The 24,190-nt window shown below is 37.0% G+C and overlaps 1 protein-coding gene across 1 annotated transcript in view; it reads left to right on the plus strand.

The window, feature by feature from the left end:
- Nucleotides 1–24,190, plus strand: part of HLCS (holocarboxylase synthetase) — a 507,705-nt gene that overhangs the window by 199,832 nt on the left and 283,683 nt on the right. The window contains exon 7 of the mRNA XM_053705942.1: nt 12,544–12,815. Coding sequence (XP_053561917.1) covers nt 12,544–12,815 — 272 coding nt within the window. The remainder of the gene's footprint in view (nt 1–12,543; nt 12,816–24,190) is intronic.

A 24,190-nucleotide genomic window follows, 5' to 3' on the forward strand; every position in this document is an offset into this window, starting at 1 on the left:
GATAAACTGATGATACAATATTTTTAAGAGACAAGATAAAATATATCAAACAAATACCGGAGCAATTGAGGGCCCTGTTCCCATGGGAACTTACAATCTAGAAGGGCAGGAGGGTGAGAAACAGCAGGTGGGGACTGCAAGGGTGAGAATGATGTTAATATAGAGTTAGATGAGGGCAATTATTAGGTAAGTGGAATTAATTTGTTACTGAGTTGGGTGGTAGACTTCCCTGACCAAAAATGTATTTAGGGAGCATTTAAAGTAGGATAAATAGGGGAAAGTCGTACAGCGCGAGGAAGTGCGTTCCAGTTGGCTGGTGTTGTACAAGAGAAGTCCTGCAGTCTAGCATAGGAGGAGGTGATGGTAGAAGATGCAAAGAGCAGGTCATTGTTGGACCTTAGGGGGCGGGCTGGAGTATATTTGTTGATCAGTGAGGACAGGTTGTGTGGGGCTATGTTGCTTTGTAGGTCAGGGTGAGAGTTTTGAATTTAATTCTGCTGTGAATGGGAAGCAAGTAAAGAGACCTACAGAGAAGGGCAGCAGATACAGAGCGGCAGGAGAGAGAAAGGCCAGTTAGTAGGTTATTACTGTAGACAAGTCGGGAAATTACCAGGGACTGAATTATTTGATAGTGGTGCCAGTGCTCCGAAACTGACAAAATTTGGAGATGTTGTGTAGGTGGTTGCGGCAGGATGAATAAAAAAATTGGATGTGGGGGATGAAGGACAGACTGGAGTCCAGTGTAACTCTGAGGCAGCAGATAGTGATGTCATTGATGGTGATAGAAAAGTCAGAAATTGGCGTAGAGCTAGAGGGGGAATTAGAAGGAGCTCAGTCTTGGACATGTTAAACTTTAGGTGGTGAGAGGACATCCTGGAAGAAATGCCAGATAAGCAGTCACTGACGTGGGAAAGGACAAGAGGGAGAGAGAGCAGGGGTGGAGAGTTAGATCTGAGTGTCATCAGCATAGAAGTGATATTTGAAGCCATAGCTGTTGATAAGTTAACCCAGTGAAGAAGTTTAAAGAGAGATGCGTAGAGGACAGAACGTTGAGGTACCCCGGGCTTGATGACAATAATATGATAGTGAAATAAAAGCTGTCTCTCCTCTTTGTAGTAGAAAAGTATTTGTTGTGACATTGCAGTGCAGTTGTGCCATTGCCAGACTGTTCATTGTTAAACTCTGTTTTTCGGGTGCTTGAACAAACGACCTCTCACCTATATTTGCTTTTATCAATACTACTTCCCACTCCCGCCTCCTTCTCCCAAGCTGCTCCTACTCTCTGGAATTTTCTATCCCACTCCATGAGACTGTGTCTGACCTCTCATTGAAAACCCACCTACCCAGAGAAACTTTAACACAAGGCCTGGTAAGCCTCTCACCGGACAAAATAAATCTGCTTTGTCTCAATGATGTAATTGTAGTTCAGGTGACAAACTATCCCTAACCTTCTGCCTCCCCAGCTTTCAACCTGTAGATTGTAATCTCTCCTTGTATTGCATTCATTTGCTTTGTTTATTATGTTTTATGTATCTATATTATTTGTAGCATGAATCAGTGTCATTGTGTACTCATGTACCCTGTGCTGTTTGCCATTAGAAGTTTATAGCCACAGATATTGATATGTATGGGTGATGTAGCTCAGAAGGGGGGCAGCGCCTTTTAAGATCTTGTTTGAATTTGCCCCATCTGTGTATCTGCATCCATGTGGGTAAAATCCTGAGAAAAGAGTATAGTAGGTTCTGCTCAGTTGCAGCCAGTCTGAGGCACAGCTCAGTTTATTCTCCTATTTCAAAGCATTAAAAGAACATAAAACCCATTTTTTTCTTTCATGATTCAGATAGAGCATATCATTTTAAACTAGTTTCCAATTTACTTTTGTTATCAAATTAGCATAATTTTCTTGGTATCCTTTGTTGAAGGAGCACCAATGCAGTACTGTGAGCTGAATTGGGTGAGCCAATGACAAGAGGTATATATGTGCAGCTACAAATCAACAGCTAGCTTCCAGTAGAGCATTTCTGCTCCTGAGCCTACCTAGGTATGCATGTTCAACAATTGATACCAAAAGAAAGAAGCAAATTAGATAATAGAAGCAAATTGGAAAGTTGTTTAAAATCACATGCTCTGTCTGAATCATGGATATTTAATTTTAACGTCCCCTTTATTAAAAATTTTGAATCATTTTTTATATATTGTATTATACTTGCCTTTAAGTGGACACATCTGAATTGAATTATCAGCCTCATATACTAAACATTATGTTTTTTTATGCGTTTTCTTCACCCTGAACAAAATATATCACCTTCTAAGTTTTTATTTATTCTTTTTTTTGTGAGAGTTCAGAGCTCTACCAATTGTTTCCATCATATGAATTTTACATAGGTGAGATGCAAAGATTTAAAAACAGTAAACATAGCTCATTCAGCAATGGTATAAAATATAAAAATGATTGAGCGAACAATTTATAATTACAATTTTGAAATCTATTTTTATTTGGGGAAATGATTGATCTGAAACGAACATAAAAAAACACATTGTAGTTCCAACACTTTGCTGTAGTCTTACAGTAAATTAACATAGTAGCCAAGTGCGAAACATTTCCAAATACATTAATGCATTGTTTGGTACAAGTGTTTTTGAAGAAACTGATCTAGACTTTTTACTGATGTACTCAAGGCTTGGTACCATTGCCGCCATTATTGGGTGACAGGGGTGTCTCCTGTCAGGGGCCCAATGGGCCAGGGGGCCCCATGAGGCAAGAACAGCTTATTTAATTTTAATTTTGGCAGCCACCAGAGGGTACTACAGCAGAGTGCTATTGAGCTTGGGAAATGTTATTACAAGCAGTAACGCATTAGCATTTGAGAGGATTTCTGAGTGTGCACTTAATAACTATGCACAGTGTGAGACAGACTTGGCACTTAAGTTTGTAAAGTGTGTGCCTGAGTCAGACAGCAGATCACTTTCATTTGCAGAAGAGGTAGGACTTACTTAGTAAATGTTTTTTTTTCTTTATGCAATTTCAGATTGTAACTTCAGTGTGGTAGTAATTGTATGGTGCGGCCAGGGGTCCATAAAAACACATTTTTTTATCAATATGCAGCAGTGTATTTATGATTGTTTGACAATGCTGTAGAAATTCTATATTTAAAGTCATGCAGAAATGTTTACTCCTCAATACACAAATGGTAGGTGCCCTTTTGGCAGATATGAGTTTATTTTTATTAATATATATATTTTAATTACATTATTATTTAGGGCTGCAACTAACGATTATTTTCATAATCGATTAATCGGCCGATTATTTTTTCGATTAATCGACTAATCGGATAAAAAGAGGGAATCAATAATAGTTTTCTATGTTTTAAATACAATCCACATAATGAGTGTTACAAATATAAACTTCAGACTAAAACTTTACATTAACACAACTGTTTATTTAATTTTTAAGCAGCAGAGCACAGTTTTATAATTAAACAAAAAACCACAAACTGTTTGAAAAGAGGTAGAACTAGAAAGAGTTAGACTATCACTGTTAATAACATTCTGTTATTCACTCTTTCAGAAACTTTGCATTGAAATGCAAACATCTCATCATGTCCACATGCTTCTGGCTAAGGCTGGTTCTCTGTTTGCAGCTATATTTCCTGCAGCAGAGAAAAGGCTGTTGAGGTGTATAAGTAGGGTTTTGCCAATTTCACCAAAGTGGGATATTTATCTTTGTTAGCTCTTCACCAATGCTAAGTGTTTTCTACCTTGGCAAGGGGCCTCTCAATAAAGTAACCCTTGACTTCATTCTGACATAAAAATATCTTGAATATCTATATGCAATGGTAAATAACCATCTATAAGGTTAGGGGAAATATCTAGTCCGCTCTAAAAATAACGGATATATACTTATAAAGGTTCAATCTGGTACATATTATCACAATTTATTAAAAATATAAAAAAAACTATAAAAAACAAAATCAAAAGCGCTAAGGACTATATATCAATAATAGGACAAAGCCTTACACATTTATTTATACAGTACATATAATCAGCAATAGCAAGCAATATGCTAATAATTATGCAAACATATACTAGTGCACATCAATTTAAATAATTCCCATCACTAGGGGCTAGGTGTAAATAACAAGTTCAGCACTATATCATGAAAAGCATAGCTCCAAATCAGATGACTATTATATCTGGGTTGCACATAAGCCAGGGGTAGTTGTAAACGTATACTGTCCTGAAAAAGTGAAAAGTAGACGTCTGTAGACGTCCTTTAGGCTAAGGACATAACCATAAAATACAATACCATGTGCAGGAGCTCAGTGGAGTGAAGCAGCTGGTGTTGTGCACAGACCAACTAATTGCAAACTAACTAATCGATTAATCGATTATGAGATTCGTTGACAGCTATTTTCATAATCGATTATTATCGATTATGACGATTAGTTGTTGCAGCTCTATTATTATTATTATCAGGTAATTGTAGAGTGCCAACAGGTTCCGCAGCGCTATGAACATGGGTGGTATATAAAAAACGATTACAGGGATCAAATGGGGAGAGAGGGTCCTGCCGAGAGTTGCAGCTGGGCTCATAGGCTTACATGTTATGGGATTTTAGGGGATAGCAGTGGAGATGGGAAGGTTAGTGTAGGTTGTAAGCGTCTCTGAATAGTAAAGTCTTCAGGGAGCACTTGAAGCTTTTAAAACTAGGGGAGATTCTTGTTCCATAAGATGGAAGCCAGTCTTGAGAAATCTTGTAAACGGGAATGTGAGGAGGTAACAAGAGAGGAGGAGAGTAGGAGATCATGAGCGAAGGGGACGGGAGGGAGAGTATCTGGAGACAATGTCTGAGATGTAGAGGGGAGCAGTGCAATTGAGGGCTTTGTGTGTCAGAGTGAGAATTTTGTGTTTAATCCTGGAGGCAAGAGGAAGCCAGTGAAGGGATTGGCAGAGAGGTGCGGCAGATGAAGAGCGATGTGCAAGGAAGATGAGCCTGGCAGAGGCATTCATTATGGATTGCAAAGGAGCTAGGCGGCAGCTAGGGAGACCAGAGAGGATAGAGTTGCAGTAGTCGAGGCGGGAAAGGATGAGAGAGTGAATTAAAATCTTTGTTGTCCTATAAGATAGGGGGCGCCCTAAAGTAAATTTGTGTATCAATATAGTGGATATATTAGAAAAAATACAGACTATCAGATCAATAAGTGATAAAAGTTAATACAATTAGTGCAACAAAATTAAGATAAGTAAAACAATTCAAAAAGTCTCTGAGGAGTAGATTGAAGATAATCTAGGCAGCAATCTGTAGAGAACCCGGCCAGGATCCTATGAAGATGATCTATAAAACATAAGAGAGACAGATGCACATTTGGTAAAGCATCTCCATTGATGCTAACCAGGCAGGAAGGGAGCAATACAGTCACCCAACAGACTATGACAAGGTTCCCACAAGAGGCAGTCAGCAAAAGTCCAGGGGACCAGGATTGGTCCAAATGATGAAACAGCTTGTTGCTGAGAAACGCGTCGCTTGTTTTTATTCTTTTACAAAGTAAAGTATTATCTATTTTTACAAACACTTGCTATTGTGTATCATTTGGACCAATCCTGGAAGGAGACAGTTCTGGTGCAGAGAGATAGATTTGGGTATCGTTGGCATACAAATGATAATGAAACCCGTGGGACTTTATTAAGGAACCTAGTGAGGAAGTGTAGATTGAGAAGAGAAGGGGACCGAGGACAGAGCCTTGCGGTAACGGGGCAGAGGATACCCCAGAGAAGGCTACACTAAAGGCTACAGACAGATCAAGGAAGATAAGTATAGAGAAGTGGCCTTTTGATTTTGCTGTAAGTAGGTCATTGGTAACCTTAACAATTGCTGTCTCTGTTGAGTGAAGGGGGCGAAATCCAGATTGCAATGGGTCAAGGAGGGAGTTTATTGTAAGGAATTGGGATAGATGAGCATATACTAGATTTTTCAAGAAATTTTGAGGCAAGAAGTAGTAGGAAAATAGAGCAGTAGTTGGATGGGGAGGTTGGATCGAGAGAAGGTTTTTTGAGGATAGGTGTGACTAATGCATATTTAAGAGATGTTGGAACTATACCAGTGCTAAGGGAGAGGTTGAAGATGTGTGTGAGTATAGGGGTAAGGGTAGAAGAGAGGGAGGGGAGTAGTTGTGAGGAGATGGGGTCGAGGGGATAGGTAGTGAGGTTAGAGGATAGTATAAGGTCAGAAACTACATCCTCTGTAACAGGGGCAAAATAGTTAAATTTATGGCTATGTGGGTTTTGGATGATTGTGAGCTTTTGAGGGAGTGGAGACTGGTAGTATGTTGAGAGCTGATTTCATTTCTGATGGAGTCGATTTTGTTGTTGAAGTAGCTGGCAAAATCTTGGGCTGAGAGAAAAGTTGTGATGGGAGGTGGGGGTGGACGGAGAAGAATATTGAATGTGGAGAACAGATGTTTTGGGTTTGAAGAAAGAGTAGAGATAAGAGTAGAAAAGTAATGTTGCTTATATAGATTAAGGGCAGAATAGTAGGAGTTCAAGATGAACTTATAGTGAAGAAAGTCAGCAGTAAACATGACAGTTTACTATATTTTAATTACATTCCAATTTACTGCCCCTTTATGCAAGGACTTTCCAAATGCAAGGAGGCATTTTATCTAAGATTTTTACATCTGCATAAAATGTTATACTCTCAGACAAAGATAGCTCAGTGTTTGAAATGAGACAGGTTAACTTAACACTGTTTAGTTTACACTACAGCTGACTTAATTTTGAAATACATACAAACAAGCCTAAATCCTGCATTTAACCAGATCTAATGGTATGAGACTGAGTACCACAGCTTATGGTTCCACCAAGACCATATTGAGTATAGCATTTTCAAAATCCATAAGTACAGCTGATAGATGGGAACATTTGTACACCCTTTTTGAAGTGGTGCTCTTGGTGGGGGGAAATTGGAGGGGGAAAACAAACATATGTCAACCTTTCAAAAGTACTTTTCTTCATCTAGCCATCTATCCAGATCATTAATGTACAATTTTGAATTCACATAATTATTTTTGTTTGCACATTTACAAATTTGATTATTTAAAAAGTGATCTCTTAATTTCTGCAATATTTTTTATCATGCATGTCACACATGCATGTCTGTGTTTATGTCTTTGAGATTTTGTTTGTGTCTCTAAGTGTGTATTTTTTTTTCTGTGTGTCTCTCTGTGAGCGTGGGTGCGTATGTCTGTGTGTTTTCTGTGGGTGTCTCTGTGAGAGTGTGTGTATGTCTTTGTGTGTTTTCTGTGGGTGTCTCTGTGAGAGTGTGTGTATGTATGTGTTTGTGTGTTTATGTGGTTGTCTCTCTGTGTGTGTATGTCTTTGTGTGTTTTCTGAGGCTGTCTCTGTCAGTGTTTCCTTGGGTGTATGTGCAAGTTTGTGTGTGTGTCCATTGTCTGTTCCTTTTTAGGACATTTTGACCTTACTACTGATTATTCACATCTTTCTACAGACTTTGAGACTAATGAGACCTTTCCGGAAGTCACCAATCCACCATTTAACCTTTCGATTATTGTTTAGGCAGTTCAGGGCCCTTCCTTTCAGCCACTGCATGCTGTTGTCATCATTTAGTTGGCATCTTCCTTGACAAAAAGATAATCAGAACTCCATCTTTTGTTTTCTAAATCTCCTTTTTTGAAAAAACTCTAGTCTACCTCATTATTTGTCAGGTCAATGTAAACAAGTGCTGAGTGTCTGTTTGGGTGTCTGTGTCTGAGTGTGTTTGTGTGTTTCTTTGTGTCTCTGCTAGAGTGTCTATATGTGAATCCTTATGTGTGAGTGTGTGTTTCAGTGTATGAGTGTGTTTGTGCGTTACTACCTTTACAACATTTCCAAGTTTGACTACACTTAAGAAAAAAGTGCATATACGTTTTATTCACTTGGTCAAAATTTGCACATGTCAAAGGGGGGGGGGGGGGTGATCAATGGTTAAGTCAGGGGCCCCACAATTTCTAGTGGCGGCCCTGCTTGGTACAGTCAGTTTGTTGGCAAAACTTGCATTGGTTTGCAATGTATTATCTTATTACCTCTCCTAAGGCCGGTTTGTGTCAGAAATGTAGCAGGGTTAGGATTCTGAAATCTGCACTGTACACTTCCAATTCTCAGATAAGGTGTTTTATGTCTCTATATGATATAGAGGATCTCTTACATCAGGATTGTCCATTATGTGACCATAAAAGCTACAAGTAGCTCTTGCTTATGTTTACCTGGAAGCAACCGCAACAAGTATTTTAGATGTGGTTGGCAACCCCAACAATTCTAATTCCTAATGCAAAAGTGAAGCTGCAAAGAAGAAATAGCTGTCTCCACATTATATCTTGCCCTACATGACAGTACAACAACCAATATTGCTAGATGGATATATTAGCACTAAATTGATAACGCTAAGCATTTGTCTTTAGATAAGCTGATATTTTGTTTGTTTATATATTTTTTTCAAAGCATTCAGAAGCTCAGCAAATGAAAAAACAAAAATGATGTGATCATTTGGGAAAATGCTGGTTACTTCTATCCACAATGTAATTTATTCCTAAAATAAGTTTCAGAAAATCACTTCCTTGTAACCCAACATATACAAGCATTCAGCTCCAATGACAGTTTCATAGCTGCTACAGAGGAACATTATTTGTAAAGTATCTAACTGGAAATTCTTTTTTTGGCAGTTTGTAATATTTTTTGAGACACACATATTTGATAGCCTAGAACAGGCAAAGTCAAGTTACAAGTATACTATTAGATAGTGCTAGAGATTTGATAAACCAACCTGTATTAGCTCCTTGACAGAATCTTAATGTGATGTGATGCAGATCTGGTGTATATTGCCAAGTGAATACCTGGATTTACTATCCATGAAGAGAGTATTTGCATGCAGAGCACACACTATTAATTTGCAAGACATGCTCCCAGGCCTCGGCTGGCTTTGAGCACGGAGAATTGCATCATCTTCAGTTGTGTTACATCACTCCACGCCATGCCTTGTGTCAGGGGATATCGTTCTTCATGACTGTCCTCACTTTACGCTGAATTGAAGATATTTTCTGACATACAATATCTTAGAATAATGTTTATCATTGAAACTAAGTGTATAATGCTTTGTAGAAACTTAAGAAATGTTATTTTACTAAATAAAAAACATCACAGTCTTAAATAGTTTTTTTGTGGTAAAAAAATGTTTTTATGATGTATTTTTGTGTGTGTGTGTGTGTGTGTTTGGGTATGTGTTTGGGTGTATGTGTGTGTGTGTGTTTAAGTGTATGTGTTTGGGTGTAGGTGTGTGTGTGTTTGGGTGTATATCTATGTGTGTTTGGGTGTATGTGTACTTGTGTGTAGGTGATTGTGTGTGTGTATGTGTAGGTATGTGTAGGTATGGGTTTGTTTGGGTGTATGTGTGCTTGTGTGTAGGTATGTGTATGTATGTGTTGGTTTGTGGGTTTGTTTAGGTGTATGTGTGCGTGTGTGTTGTAGGTGTGTGTGTGTGTTTGGTTGGGTGTAGGTGTGTGTGTGTGGGGAGTTTGTTTGGGTGTGTGTGTATGTAGGTGTGTGTGTGTTTGCTTGGGTGTATGTGTAGGTGTCTGTGTGTGTGGGGGATTGTTTGGGTGTAGGTGTGCGTGTGTATAGGTGAGTGTGTTTGTAAGTGTGTGTGGGTTTGTTTGGGCATAGGTGTGTGTGTGTTTCCTTGGATGTATGTTTAGGTGTGTGTGTGGGGGGGGAATTGTTTGGGTGTAGGTGTGCGTGTATGTATGTATAGGTGTGTGTGGGTTTGTTTTGATGTGTATGTATGTGTAGGTGTGTGTGGATTTGTTTGGGTGTAGATTTGTGTGTGTTTATGCATGTGTATGTGTTTGTGTGGGGGTTTGTTTGGGTGTAGGTGTATGTGTGGATTTGCTTGGGTTATGTGTAGGTGTATGTGTGTTTGTAGGTGTGTGTGTTGTTATTAGATAACAAATTACAAAAAATGTTTTTTTGCTTACCTAGCAACCATGGTCTTGTCTACTATAGTAGCAAACACAGTTAAGTACCTCCAAATTCGGCAAATTGTGGGTGGAGTTTGACTATTTAAAAAAAAAATGCAGCAAACAAGGATAAAAAGTTGCTTTTTCTTATTTCTTGCTCAATTATTTCCAAAAATGTGCTGCATTTCCATTCAATAAAAATGTCTAGACAAATCAGAATAGAGGGCGCCACATAGTGCAGATCAGAAGGTAAATAATATAACATGCAAAGTGGACATAAGAATCCTACTCACAAAAAGTAAAGCACAGATGTGCAAAACCAGCAATCCGGAACCACTCGTCGTCCGGTAGACCGATAGATGTTTATCACAAGGGTAGATCCTCGTCTCACCAGGGAGAGTCCAGGGATACTCAGGGATATTTAAACAGAAGTCAGTCCACAATAAAGGAATCCAGCAATGACCAGTCTCACGCCTCAGGCAGCTGGAAGGGAGACTAGAGCAACTCCAAAAAAAAGGGAGGTCAATGGTTCAAAGGATAAAGAGGTCGGCAGCAAGTGAGGAGATGGTTAAATCTTAAAATTTATTTAAAATGATAAAAACAAAAGCAACGCGTTTCTCAGTGTAACACACTGTTTCATCAGGCTGTAACCATTGACCTCCCTTTTTTTTTGGAGTTGCTCTAGTCTCCCTTCCAGCTGCCTGAGGCGTGAGACTGGTCATTGCTGGATTCCTTTATTGTGGACTGACTTCTGTTTAAATATCCCTGAGTATCCCTGGACTCTCCCTGGTGAGACGAGGATCTACCCTTGTGATAAACATCTATCGGTCTACCGGACGACGAGTGGTTCCGGATTGCTGGTTTTGCACATCTGTGCTTTACTTTTTGTGAGTAGGATTCTTATGTCCACTTTGCATGTTATATTATTTACCTTCTGATCTGCACTATGTGGCGCCCTCTATTCTGATTTGTCTAGATCCTTTTCACTTGTGTCGTGGCGTGACACCCTAAAGGAGCGGCCCTTCCATCCGAAAATTGTTTTTCTCTTCTGGAACCTTACACTACGGACATCAAGGACTTTCCCTTCCTATGCCATTCCATACTGGACTGATTGTTTGTATACCATAGTTATCATACTGTGTATATCACTGTCTTTAGCTAATTATTGACATATATATCAGATTCTATCACCAGTTATTGTTTGTCACTCCTAGGCGCCTCTTTTTAGTACTATAGTGACACAAGTTGTCACTACAGTACTAGTTTGCTTTGTCAATAAAAATGTGTTTTAAAATAAATTACTCAAAACAGGAAATATATCTAACCATTACTAATATGTAACATTCTCTGGTAATCACAAATGCCTCTTACTTTTTTTAACCCAATAATATATACATGTTGCAGCAGTAGTTCAAAATGTGTGCCTGAAAGGTTTATTTTCTACAAAAAGGTTGAGAATCACGGACTTAAAGAGATGGTAAACCATTCTCATCTGCAAGAGAAATATGTTACCATTATTTAATTTCAACATTCTTACTGAAAGGTTGAAATATGCTCCATAGTTTCTCAGTCTAGCCGCTGCCACCACTGCCATTCCAATTAGAATAATGGTTTTTTTTTATCTTTTCAAGCGGTGATGTGTTCGATGCTCATCCAATGTCTGTGCTAGCCATATGGCAAGAATCTGATGTTTTTGAGCATTATATTATGTGTCTCTCCTTAACATTCAGAGAGAGAAACTGCTCTGAAGCTTAAATTTGCCTTTCTAAAATTCTTGAGTTGACCTTGATAATCTCTGGAGAGTTTTAGAGACTAGAGAGCTTTAGTGTATCTGTCCCTATCTGTTTAACACCTGCAAAGAGGTTAAAGACATATTTTAAAACTTGCAAACAAAGCACCTTCCATTACTGTTCCTAAGAAGGACAAATAGAGTGATTGTCAGCTACTTATTGTTATTATTTTGAATAATAAAATCCTGTAATAAATTAAAAAAATATTTTTATACTATGATCTTTTAAGCAGCAAGTTAGTTAAAGGGACAGTCTAGTCATGATTCAGATAGGGCATGTAATTTTAAACAATTTTCCAATTTACTTTTATCACCAATTTTTCTTTGTTCTCTTGGTATTCTTAGTTGAAAGCTTAACTTAGGAAGTTCGTATTTTAATTTCTTAGACCTTGAAGGCCGCCTCTTAAGAATGCATTTTAACAGGTTTTTCACCACTAGAGGGTGTTAGTTCATGTTTTTCATATAGATAACACTGTGCTCGTGCACGTGAAGTTACCTGGGAGCCATCACTGATTGGCTAAACTGCAAGTCTGTCAAAAGAACAAATAAAGGGTTAGTCTGCAGAGGCTTAGATACAAAATAATCACAGAAGTAAAAAATACAGAAATATAACTGTGTTGGTTATGCAAAACTAGGGAATGGGCAAACAAGGGATTATATATCTTTTAAAACAATAACAATTCAGGTGTAGACTGTCCCTTTAATTGAAATGACAATCAATTCTTTGTTGTATGTATATTTTTCATATAGGACGATCATTCTGTTGTGCTCCAGTGGCTACAAACAAGAGCAGACAAAGATGGGTTAATAAAATCTAACAAGATGTCTCTCAAACTGTGTCCAGTTGTCCAGCCTGAAATGGTCATAAGTCCATCCCATGTACCACTCATTACGGGGGCAGACAGTATCTCCTCCGAAGACTTCAGCCTGAAAACCTATAGAGAGAATCTGCACACTGAGAAGCTTGGCAAAATTGTGCTCTTTGCTGAAGTTACCACAACAACATTCAGCCTCCTGGAAGGGTAAGATAAAAACTATTCTACTATTTAAAATCAAGGATAATTAGTGTTATGTAAAATAAAATTGTGCAAAACTAAAAGGGGACAGTAAGCTAAACATTTAATTCTCTCTAACATTTCAAATGACACATAGTTACTAAAATAAACTATATTCTTCCAGTATTTTGTTTGCTGGCTTTTTCTTCTATTTACCTATTTGCTTAGCTTAATCAAAGCAGGAGCTCTTTTATATTCCAAGATATGATTAGGAGGATTTTTAAGTTTGTCTTTGGACTGCAAAAGCAATGAACATTTTGCTAACATGACTTTAATAAAAAAAATAATAATATGTACAATGAAAAACTGTTATAGACAGCATGTTGTCATTTGTATATGAGACAATTGTAACAGTTTAACCCCTTCGTGACCAGAGCACTTTTCCATTTGTTGACCGTCTGCGGTGTTTGTGTTTAGCTGTAATTTCCCTCTCACTCATTTACTGTACCCACACATATTATATACCGTTTCTCTCGCCATTAAATGGACTTTCTAAAGATACCATTATTTTCATCATATCTTATAATTTACTATATAAAAATATATCAAATATGATGAAAAAATCGAAATCTGTTACACATCTACAACCACCAAAAAACACCCATGCTAAATAGTTTCTAAATTTTGTCCTGATTTTAGAAATACCCAATGTTTAGATGTTTTTTTTTAAAGTTATAGGGCAATAAATACAAGTAGCACTTTGCTATTTCTAAAAAATTTTTTTTCAAAATTAGCGCTAGTTACATTGGAACACTGATATCTGTCAGGAATCCCTGAATATCCCTTGACATGTATATATATTTTTTATAGATGACAACCCAAAGTATTGATCTAGGCCCATTTTGGTATATTTCATGCCACCATTTCACCGCCAAATGCGATCAAATAAAAAAAAAAGTTCACTTTTTCACAAACTTTTTCACTGAAATTATGTACAAACAGCTTGTGCAATTATGGCATAAATGGTTGTAAATTCTTCTCTGGGATCCCCTTTGTTCAGAAATAGCAGACATATATGGCTTTGGTATTGCTTTATGGTAATTAGAAGGCCGCTAAATGCTGCTGCACACCACACGTGTATTATGCCCAGCAGTGAATGGCGTTAATTAGGGAGCTTATAGGGAGCGTGTAGGGTTAATTTTAGCTTTACTGTAGTGTAGTAGACACCCCCAAGTATTTATGTAGGCCCATTTTGTTATATTTCATGGCACCATTTCACTGCCAAATGCGATCAAATAAAAAAAAATTGTTACATTTTTCACAATTTTAGGTTTCTCACTGAAATTATTTACAAACAGCTTGTGCAATTATGGCACAAATGTTTGTAAATGCTTCTCTGGGATCCCCTTTGTTCAGAAATAGACATTTATCGCTTTGGCATTGTTTTTTGGCAATTAGAAGGCTACTATATGCCGCTGCGCACCACACTTGTATTATGCCCAGCAGTGAAGGGGTTAATTAGGTAGCTTGTAGAGAGCTTGCAGGGTTAATTTTAGATAAACATAGATAAAGGCAAGATATCAGCAGGCTAAATACATAATTAATTATACAGACAAATGCAAAAAGAGAGGCTTGCAATACATATGACACAAAAAACAGGGAAATTGGCAGGATTTGAATGCAGGGATCAATTTACATACCAAAGAGAGACTTGTAGTACATATGAAACAAAAAAAAACAGGGAAATTGGCAGGATTTGAATGCAGGGATCAATTCACATACCAAAGAGAGACTTGTAGTACATATGAAACAAAAACACAGGGAAATTGGCAGGATTTGAATGCAGGGATCAATTCACATACCAAAGAGAGACTTGTAGTACATATGAAAAAAAACCCAGGGAAATTGGCAGAATTTGAATGCAGGGATCAATTCACATACCTGAAAGCAGAAGAGATTTGGTTAACTCAGCATTCCTTAGCAGATGTCTCCCCATCTTGTGGAACTCTCTGCCTCGCTCCACAAGACTCTCTTCTAGTTTTAAAAGCTTCAAGTGCTCCCTAAAGACTCTACTGTTCAGGGACGCATACAACCTACGCTAACCTTTCCTAATACCAGTTCCTCTCCTCCGCTGCAATCCCCTGAACCCTCTTAGCATGTAAGCCTAAAACTCCAGCTGTTTGTAGATCACCTTCTTAAGAGCTGACTACAACAGTGCAACTCTTGGCAGGGCCCTCTACCCTATAATTGTTTTGTTGTACTCCCCCTTTGTTTATAGTACTGCGGAATCTGTTGGCGCTCTACAAATAACCGATAATAATAATGTCAATAGGCATCCATGTTGATTCCAATTTTAGCTGGACTGTCCCTTTAAGAAAAGAAAATGAGCTCCTGTGAATGCCCAGTAAGGAAATGGTAAATGTATATGTTTTGTAATTGCAATATAGTGCAATTATAGGAACATATAAGTTCAAAAAGAACATGCTCTAATGTGTTAAAGCAGAGTTCCTCAAACTTTTTTTCCCAAGACCCAACACACACACACCACACACACTCTCATACAAAACACACACAAAGCACTCTCATACAGCACACATACACACACACACACTCTCATATAACACACACACACACGTTGCAACCCAGTAAATTGGTGTTGTGACCTAGTAATAGGTCCCAACCCATGGTTTGAAGAAACCTGTGTTAAAGCATTTTATTATTATAGTATTGCTTACATATAAATCACCTCCAGTACAGCAATAAAGTACTGTGTGCTAGCTGAACACATCTGGTGAGCCAATGACAAGAGGCATACTGTATCTGTATACCTAGATGCCTGATTAAATGGACAGTCTATTCAAAATTAAACTTTTATGATTCAGATAGGGCATACAATTTACTTTTATCTCCAAAGTTACTTTGTTTTCTTGGTATTCTTTATTGAATGCTAGACATAGGTAGGCTCATATGCTAATTCATAAGCCATTGAAGGCCGCCTCTTATCTCAGTGCATTTTGACAGTTTTTCAAAGCTAGACAGTGCTAGCTCATGTGTGCCATATAGATAACATTGTGCTCACTGCTGTGGAGTTATTTATTAGTCAGCACTGTTTGGCTAAAATGCAAGTCTTTCAAAAGAACTGGGGGCAGTCTGCAGAGGCTTAGATACAAGGTAATCACAGAGGTAAAAAGTGTATTAATATAACAGTGCTGGTTATGCAAAACTGGGGAATGGGTAATAAAGGGATTATCTATCTTTTTAAACAATTAAAAAGTAGACTGGAGTAGACTGTCCCTTTAAGCATACATGAGTATTCAAGTACATGAGGATAGGAGGGAACAGTTACTTTTCATCAGGTCTTCCTTATAGTACTTGTTAGAGAAGAGGACCAGGTAACCAGGGATGAGTATAATCTAATTGTTGTCAAATACAGAACGACTTTATAAGTGTAAGGACACTGCCTTTATGCAAATTAAACTTAATAGGGAGACACTGTACAAATATTCATCCTGAAATCGTATATCACTGGCTATATCTCCATTAGGCTGATCACAATGTTGGTTAGTGCTTCTTTATAGATGGGCATTACTTACTCCTGGTGATATAGGTGTGTGTGTTGCTCCAAGCACTACCTATACCTCCCACAAGGGATTTACAAGGATTCCAACTCCACACTTTGCAGAACGCCATCTTCCAACCAGAAAAATCCAAGTCTTGATTGTGCTATTTCGGCTAAAGGGGCATAGTACTCAGGAAATATATATTTGTCTGAACACGTTAAAGGGACAGTGTACAGTTTGTTTGCCCTTAAAGGAACAGTATACTCCAATGTTCATACCCAGTTTAGTGCTGTTGATGAGGTTACTCAGAGACACCCAGGGAAACTGGCTAAAAAAGCAGGAAGAGCAGACCCTCAGCTCTCCCCTGCATATGAAAAAACAGATTATACAAACAGGAACTGCAGGAATCTGTAGACATCAGTATACATCTAAAACATTAGGGCTTGGTTAGGAGTCTGAAAATCAGCACAATGTTATTAAAAAATAAGCAAAACTATACATTGTTACAAATACACTCCCAGATGGGCTATAGAAATGAATCATCTACAAAACATTTATGCAAATAAAAATATTGTGTACAATGTCCCTTTAAAGGACATTATACACTCATTTTTTCTTTGCATAAATGTTTTGTAGATCTATTTATATAACCCATAATGTTTTTTTTTTTTAAATAAATGTATAGTTTTGCTTATTTTTAAGTAACATTGCTCTGATTTTCAGACTCCTAACCAAGCCCCAAAGTTTTATGTGAATACTGTCAGCTACCTTCTCCAGCTTGCTCCTGTTTGTGTAAAGGGTCTTTTCATATGCAAAAGAAGGGGGAGGGGGGAAAGTGTCTTATTTGCCACTTGCAGTGGTCTTTCCGACTACCTTTTCAACAGAGCTAAACTGAGAGCTTCTAAGTAAGTATTTAAACAGTTTTATACTGGATTTTTATATCAGTATCTGTGCATCTTATTCTTATAGTAGTGTCTATTACATGCAGTTATATGAAAATGAGTGTATACTGTCCCTTTAATGTGTTTCCAATGACTTGCCATACAGCTGCCGAGTTTAAAATGTAATTGAACTTTTTGGCTTAATTTTGTATATGAAATAGTTGTTTCTACTAATTGAAACTACAACCCTATAAAATAAACAGAGCTTGTAGGGAGAACAGACCTCATTATCTTATCTAATTATTTACACAAAGTCATTCTATCTTATGTATCACTGCTTATATTACTAAGGCCCTGAGGATCAATCATCGTCAGACCCACAAGAAATTGCCTTTATGGCCTCAACAGTTTTATCACTCTGTTGGCCCAGTGATATCTTCAAAGAAAGTGGGCTGACCCCTTCTGTGTCAATGAGTGGAGATGTCTCCCATAGGAAATAATAGGGATCGCAGCTTCAGCAAAAGTCAGAGAACATAGTCTTTTACATTATGTTTACACAACATAGACTGTGCGTACGCTAAAACAAAAATGGATTCTGTGTAGTAACACTTTAAATAATGAATATGTAAATTACAGAGACAGTTTTTTTGGTTAAAGATAATCCCTTTATTTACCATTCCCCAGTTTTGCATAACCAACACAGTTATAATAATACACTTTTTACCTCTGTAATTACCTTGTATCTTAGCCTCTACTGACTGCCCCCCTTATTTCAGTTCTTTTGACAGACTTGCATTTTAGCCAATCAGTGCTCACTCCTAGGTAACTTCACGTGCGTGAGCACAATTTTATCTATATGGCACACATGAACTAATGCCCTCTAGCTGTGACAAACTGTCAAATGCAGATAAGATGCAGCGTTCAAGGGCTTAGAAATTAGAATATGAGCCCACCTAGCTTTAGCTTTCAGCTAAGAATACCAAGAGAACAAAGCAAATGTGATGATAAAAGGAAATTGGTTGTTTAAAATTGCATTCCCTATCTGAATCATGAAAGTTTAATACTGACTTTTAGAAGTTTGCAAAACATTTAGAAAGATTTCAGACATAAAAATAACCCATTAACTTGCTTTTGCATAGGCTATTACTAGACCGCGGTACTAAAGGGACATTAAACAAATGCTAGATAGAATGATGCATTCAAAGAAAAGATTAGTCTGAGGATAACATATAGATGTATTTTATTAAAGTTTCATTCGTTTTTTAAATAGTGACAAAATAAGTGTAAAATTTTATTGTCTGTTAATCAATGTTGTAACTTAGGTTACCTTCTATGCTGTGGCCAATTAGGGACAGTTATAAATAGGTCGCTAGAGTGTACAGCCAATGGCAGTGTGGAATATAACAGTGTTCTGCACTTTAATTTCTAGCAGGAACTGAAAAGCTCACAATTTCAAAATGGAACTACAGGAAAAGGGGACAAAATAAATAATAAAAGTATATTGCAGACTATATATATATATATATATATATATATATATATATATATATATATATATATTATATGATTTATCATTTTATATTACCATCATAAAGTGTTTAATGTTTCTTTAATTGGACAATAGACAATATAGTACACTGCAATGTATATGACATATTGGAGAGCTATGTACTTAGATTCAGTGAGGCTGGCAGCCCTGGATCTGATTGGCTGTAACCCTGCTGTGTCACAGAAAAAAATCCCATGGTAAATATATGGTTAGGTAAATATACACCCATGGGGTGCAAAGCTTATATTTGCAATGCAGTTAAAATTGTTTGTTAAAGAGACATACAAGTCAAAATTAAGGCTTTGATATCTACTTAAGGTCTAGTTTCCATTGCTGTTGAATGAATAGCATATCTAGGTAGGCACAGGGACTGAATGGGGCACAAGCTGGTGATTGGTGACTACACACATACTGATGTGTTTATGTAGGTCCCAGCAGAGTACTGCTGCTCTAACACTGATTTTATTTATGTGCTTTAACCACTTTACAGGCAATAATTAAAGGGATATAAACCCAAACTTTTTCTTTCACGATTTTAAGCAACTATCCTTTTTACTTCTATTATAAAATGTGCTTCATTCTTTTGTTATCCTTTGTTGAAGAAACATCAATGCACATTGGGAAACCAATAACATGAGGCAAATATGCACAGTCACCAATCAGCAGCTCCTGATCATGCCTATGTATGTTTTTTCAACAAAGGATACCAAGATTACGAAAACAAATGAGATAATAGAACTTTATTTAAAATAGCATGTTCTAACTGAATCATGACAGAAAAAAAAATTGGGTTTCATGTCCCTTTTAAATGCTGTATAACTAAAAGCTCTAACAGATTAGATATGATTAAATACTCTAACAGATTACAGCATTTTCTTATTTTACTTTTTTATCCCTTTATGATAACTGAGGGCGCCGTCCCTTTACTTTTGTTTTATGATAGTTAGAATTCTACATAAAAAAAGCTAAGATCACACAGTGCTTGTTTTTTTGATTTATTTAAAAATATGGTGCTCAGAAGGTGCATAAAATATTATCCGTGAATGAGTAAGCAGCGTTTAATGTATTCATCACAGAAGCAGCACGCCTAATTCCACAGCAAGCTTTTTTTTCTTGGTCTTTTTTTTGTTCTTTCTGCAATACTAATACAGATACTTAGAATCCTATGCAGATTTTAACCACAGCACAAGAAGACATGTGCCAACAATAACACAACATATATATTAATATGTAAAACATCAACACTGGCCATCTGGTGATCTAATGAATAATCAAGGGATTCCAAATTAAACTATATATTTTTCCCCCTTCTCTGAATCTTTAGGACAACACTGTCAAATTCAATCTAGTCAGCCTGAACCGAGAATCAATTTTTCAAACTTTTATGACAGGTCTAATAGCTTCCACCTGTTGTTTGAGTCTGAGGGATGACTGGCATATAACCAGGCGCGGTAGTAATGTACACAAAGGCCCTTATTAGTCTATGGCTGTTACTCTTTTGTGAGCTCGCTTAGCCATGAAATTGGTTCCATCTCACTTTTTTTTTTCTTTTGCTCTGATTTTTTATTTTTTAAGGTGACGAAAATGGGTGACAAATATAACCATAATAATATATGTTCGGGTCAATGTTTTAAGACGCTTTAACTCTTGCTCTGCCTGGTGAAGATATCAAAGGGACATGAAACGCAAATTTTTTCTTCCGTGATTCAGATAGAGAATACCATTTTAAACAACTTTCCAATTTACTTCTATTATCTAATGTGCTTGATTCTTTAGATTTCCTTTGCTGAAGACATAGCGATGCAAATGGGTGAGCCAATCACACCAGGCATTTATGTGTAGCCACCAGTCAGCAGCTACTGAGCCTATTTAGTTATTCTTTTCAACATAGGAGAGAATGAAGCAAATTAGATAATTGAAGTAAATTGGAAAGTTGTTTAAAATTGCGTTTCACGTCCCTTTAACATCTCTGCTTGTTCTGGTTGTCTTGTGCAATATGGCACATGATAATAATTGGACGCTGAACTTAAAACTAATGTTAATATAAACTACATCCTTAATTGACTTATTGCTGAAAGCAAAGATCTGTCATTGTCTGAAAGATAATATGCAGTAGGATAAAGACATTCAGAAAAGCTTATTTTTTTATATAATTGGGAACACAAACCAGAGTCATTTTAACTGCTTTACAATTGATAGATTAGCTTCAAAATCTTATTTCATTTTCTGATGACCTTGCAGAACTTTATCTTCTTGTGTTCATTATTGGGTATTTTGTGTGCACTTTTTAAGGATTTATTTTTCAAATAAACTGTAGAACAAGTAAATTATAAAGCAGGTTTTCAGCTAGAGAATAAGCAATTACTAAAACATATTTTTTAAAATAATCTAAAAAAAAAATACTTATGAAAAAGTATTTAAAGAACCTCTTAATGCGGTAGAATTGCATAATTAACAAGTGCATAATAAAAATACAATGATTTAGCAAATAAGCAGTAGATTTTTTTCAAATTAAAAATGTTCTCCCATTTTCCGGCCCCCTGTATCAAGTGACAGACATCAGCCAATCACAGACTAATATACGAATACCTTGTGAGCTTGTGCACATACTCAGTAGGATCTTGTTCCCCAGAAGGTGTGTTTATAAAAAGACTGCACTTAATTTGATAATGGAAGGAAATTGGAAAGTGTCTTAAAACTGCATGTTCTATCTGAATCATAAAAGTTTATTTTGACTTGAGTGTCCCTTTAAAGATGTACTAAAAAAGGTATAAATGAAAATCATAATTTTTTTTATTATTCTAGTAGTGTTGATGAGTTTCGCTGTCCACGGCAAATGTATTAGGGGTGACTTATACTTGGTGTAGCTTAAACAAAAAGCCATAAACAAAGATGAGTAGTTAGATTTAATAACAACTTATTTTTTAATGAATGCATTTTTCTTCTACTTGCGGTCACATGGTCCATGAATACAGACACCCAGTATGAAAATGTGCAGCTTCACCAGTCGGCCCCCTAAGGAGTTAACAGGAGAACAACCATAAAAAGAGCTGCGGGCACAGGAGGAAAAACAAGAGCTTAGTTAGTAGCAGCCATTGTATTGATGTTGTGTTCAGCAGTTTAAAGTGAAGGTCAAGTTTCATGTGAAAGTGCCCAGTTTTAAAAAAAACTATTAAAAACAGGGGCACTTTCATTCATGAAAATTGACATTGCACCGTATTTAAAAAATACCTTTTTCTTCTGAAACTCTGGATCGCCGCTCTGAAATGATGCCCTGCCTGCTTCTTCCTCGTTTACTTACCCAGCAATGACGTAAATGGCTTCCTCCAATCCCCCGGGGGGGAAGCCGTGATTGAAGGATGCCGGAATTGTCATTGCTGACGTATGAAGAGGCTTGTGACGGGCTGGTGAAGCACTGGAGCGGCTTCAAGAAGAGAAGGTAAGTATATTTTAAGAAAACGGGTGAAATGTCAATTTTCATGAATGAAAGTGCCCCTGTTTTTAATAGTTTTTTAAAAACCGGGCACTTTCACATGAAAATTGACCTTCACTTTAAAGGGGCAGTAAACATTAGGAAAAACGTTAGTGCAGAATTATGTAACATGAGGATAGCATTTTTTTTTTAAAGCCTAATTTGTCTCCTAAATCCATACTTACTTCTAGGGCAAATCCGTCTTCTTCAGCGTGGCTGTTTTTTCAAATAGCGTGTCTTGTACTCACTTTCTAATCACAGCGAGCCAGATTGCGCCATTGAACTACATGTAGGGCGTACCAGTGCTAAGTAAAGCTGTCTGCTGCTTTACCTAGGGGGGGGGGGGTGCACTATATATGTAGTTCAATAGCGCAATCAGGCTTGCTGTGGTTAGACAGTGAGTCTGTGACGCGCTATTTGAAAAAAACAGCCATGCTGAAGAGGACAGCTTTGCACATAGTGCAGAATTATGTAACATTTTCCCCAATGTTTACTGTCCCTTTAATGTCCCTTTAATTTATTTGCCCTTCTGACAGCAGTAACATAGACAACTATGCCCAGAGCTCGCTTCACTTTTTCTTCCCTTCCATCTAATTACCAGCTTACACAGTGATGTGAGTCAATCACTCAGCACAGATCAACACAACAAGCAATTTGAGGTTGTGGAACTGCAGCCATTCTGGTAAACTAGCTGAAAATGCTCTTAAAATAACATTTTGTTTCTGATCACCTTCTACCCAAACACCAGCACATGCAACACAAGTGATACTTGACTAGTGACTAGCGCAGGCTCTGGGTGCCAACTGCATCATTTAGAGTTAGCAGCCTGAGCCCGGCAGAAAATTAGCCCCTGGGCTACCAGACAGACTGCAATATATGGGCCAATCGTTTCCGATCTTCAAGTATCTAAGTTATATATTTTTATAAAAAGCCTTTGGTAACTACTCACGGCCTAGTTTCCATTACTGTTGTAAACTGATGGTAACAAGTATCTCTATTAAAGTCTATAAAGATTTTTTATGTTATCAACAGTTTACACAGTTTACACCAGTAAACTAGGCCTAAGAATGGTATTCTGGCATATCCTTAGCAGGTGTGAGAAACAACCAGCACAGAAAATAGAAAGAAACTTTGCTAAACATAAAAAAAATGTTTTGTGCAAAAATGTAGAACACTATATTTAATTACAGTTTTGTCCAAGATGATTTAAATTCATTATCTTGTTCGGTTTTATTAAAAAGCCAAATAAATTAGGATGACTTTGTGAATACATACATCAGCAGACGCCATCAACTCTATACTCATTTAAATATGAAATCTATTGCAAAATATCATTTTATCTATAGATGGTGTTAGGTTTGATTACATAGTTCATAATGATACCTTAATAGTTGGGTATTTTGCTAAGCAATCCTGCGTTTAAGACTTTTACTAAGTTTATTAGACTTCGAGGTTGCAAGAGTTATTGACAAATAAGCTTTAAAGGTTTTCATGTAAAAAAAACAAACCTGTGCTTGTCTCATGCCAAAAAGCAAATTCTGTAACCTGCAAATCATATAGCTGTTTCATGTAATTTACAGCATTTTGAAAACTTACTTTACAGATTTTGCCTGTTGGCCGCTTCAGGGAATGTGGGAAAAACAACTTTTTTTACACAAAAGAGGCGTTCACTGGTCATTGAGGTAAAAAACAATTTACTTCTGGATAAATAAAGAAGACCCAAAAATGTATGCTAAGATTTGGGACTTTTGGTACATAGGGTGGAAAGGTATTTGTTCACCTGGGGATTCAATACTTATCACAATGGCTAAACCCTAGTGAAAAAAAACTTCCTTCTAACAAAGTCAGTCTATCTATCTATCTATCTATCTATCTATCTGTACTTTATATAAAATCATAAGCAACTTTCTAATTTACTCCTGTTATCAATTTTTCTTCGT

This window comes from Bombina bombina, chromosome 3 (genome assembly GCF_027579735.1).
Source record: "Bombina bombina isolate aBomBom1 chromosome 3, aBomBom1.pri, whole genome shotgun sequence".
Lineage (NCBI taxonomy): Eukaryota > Metazoa > Chordata > Amphibia > Anura > Bombinatoridae > Bombina > Bombina bombina.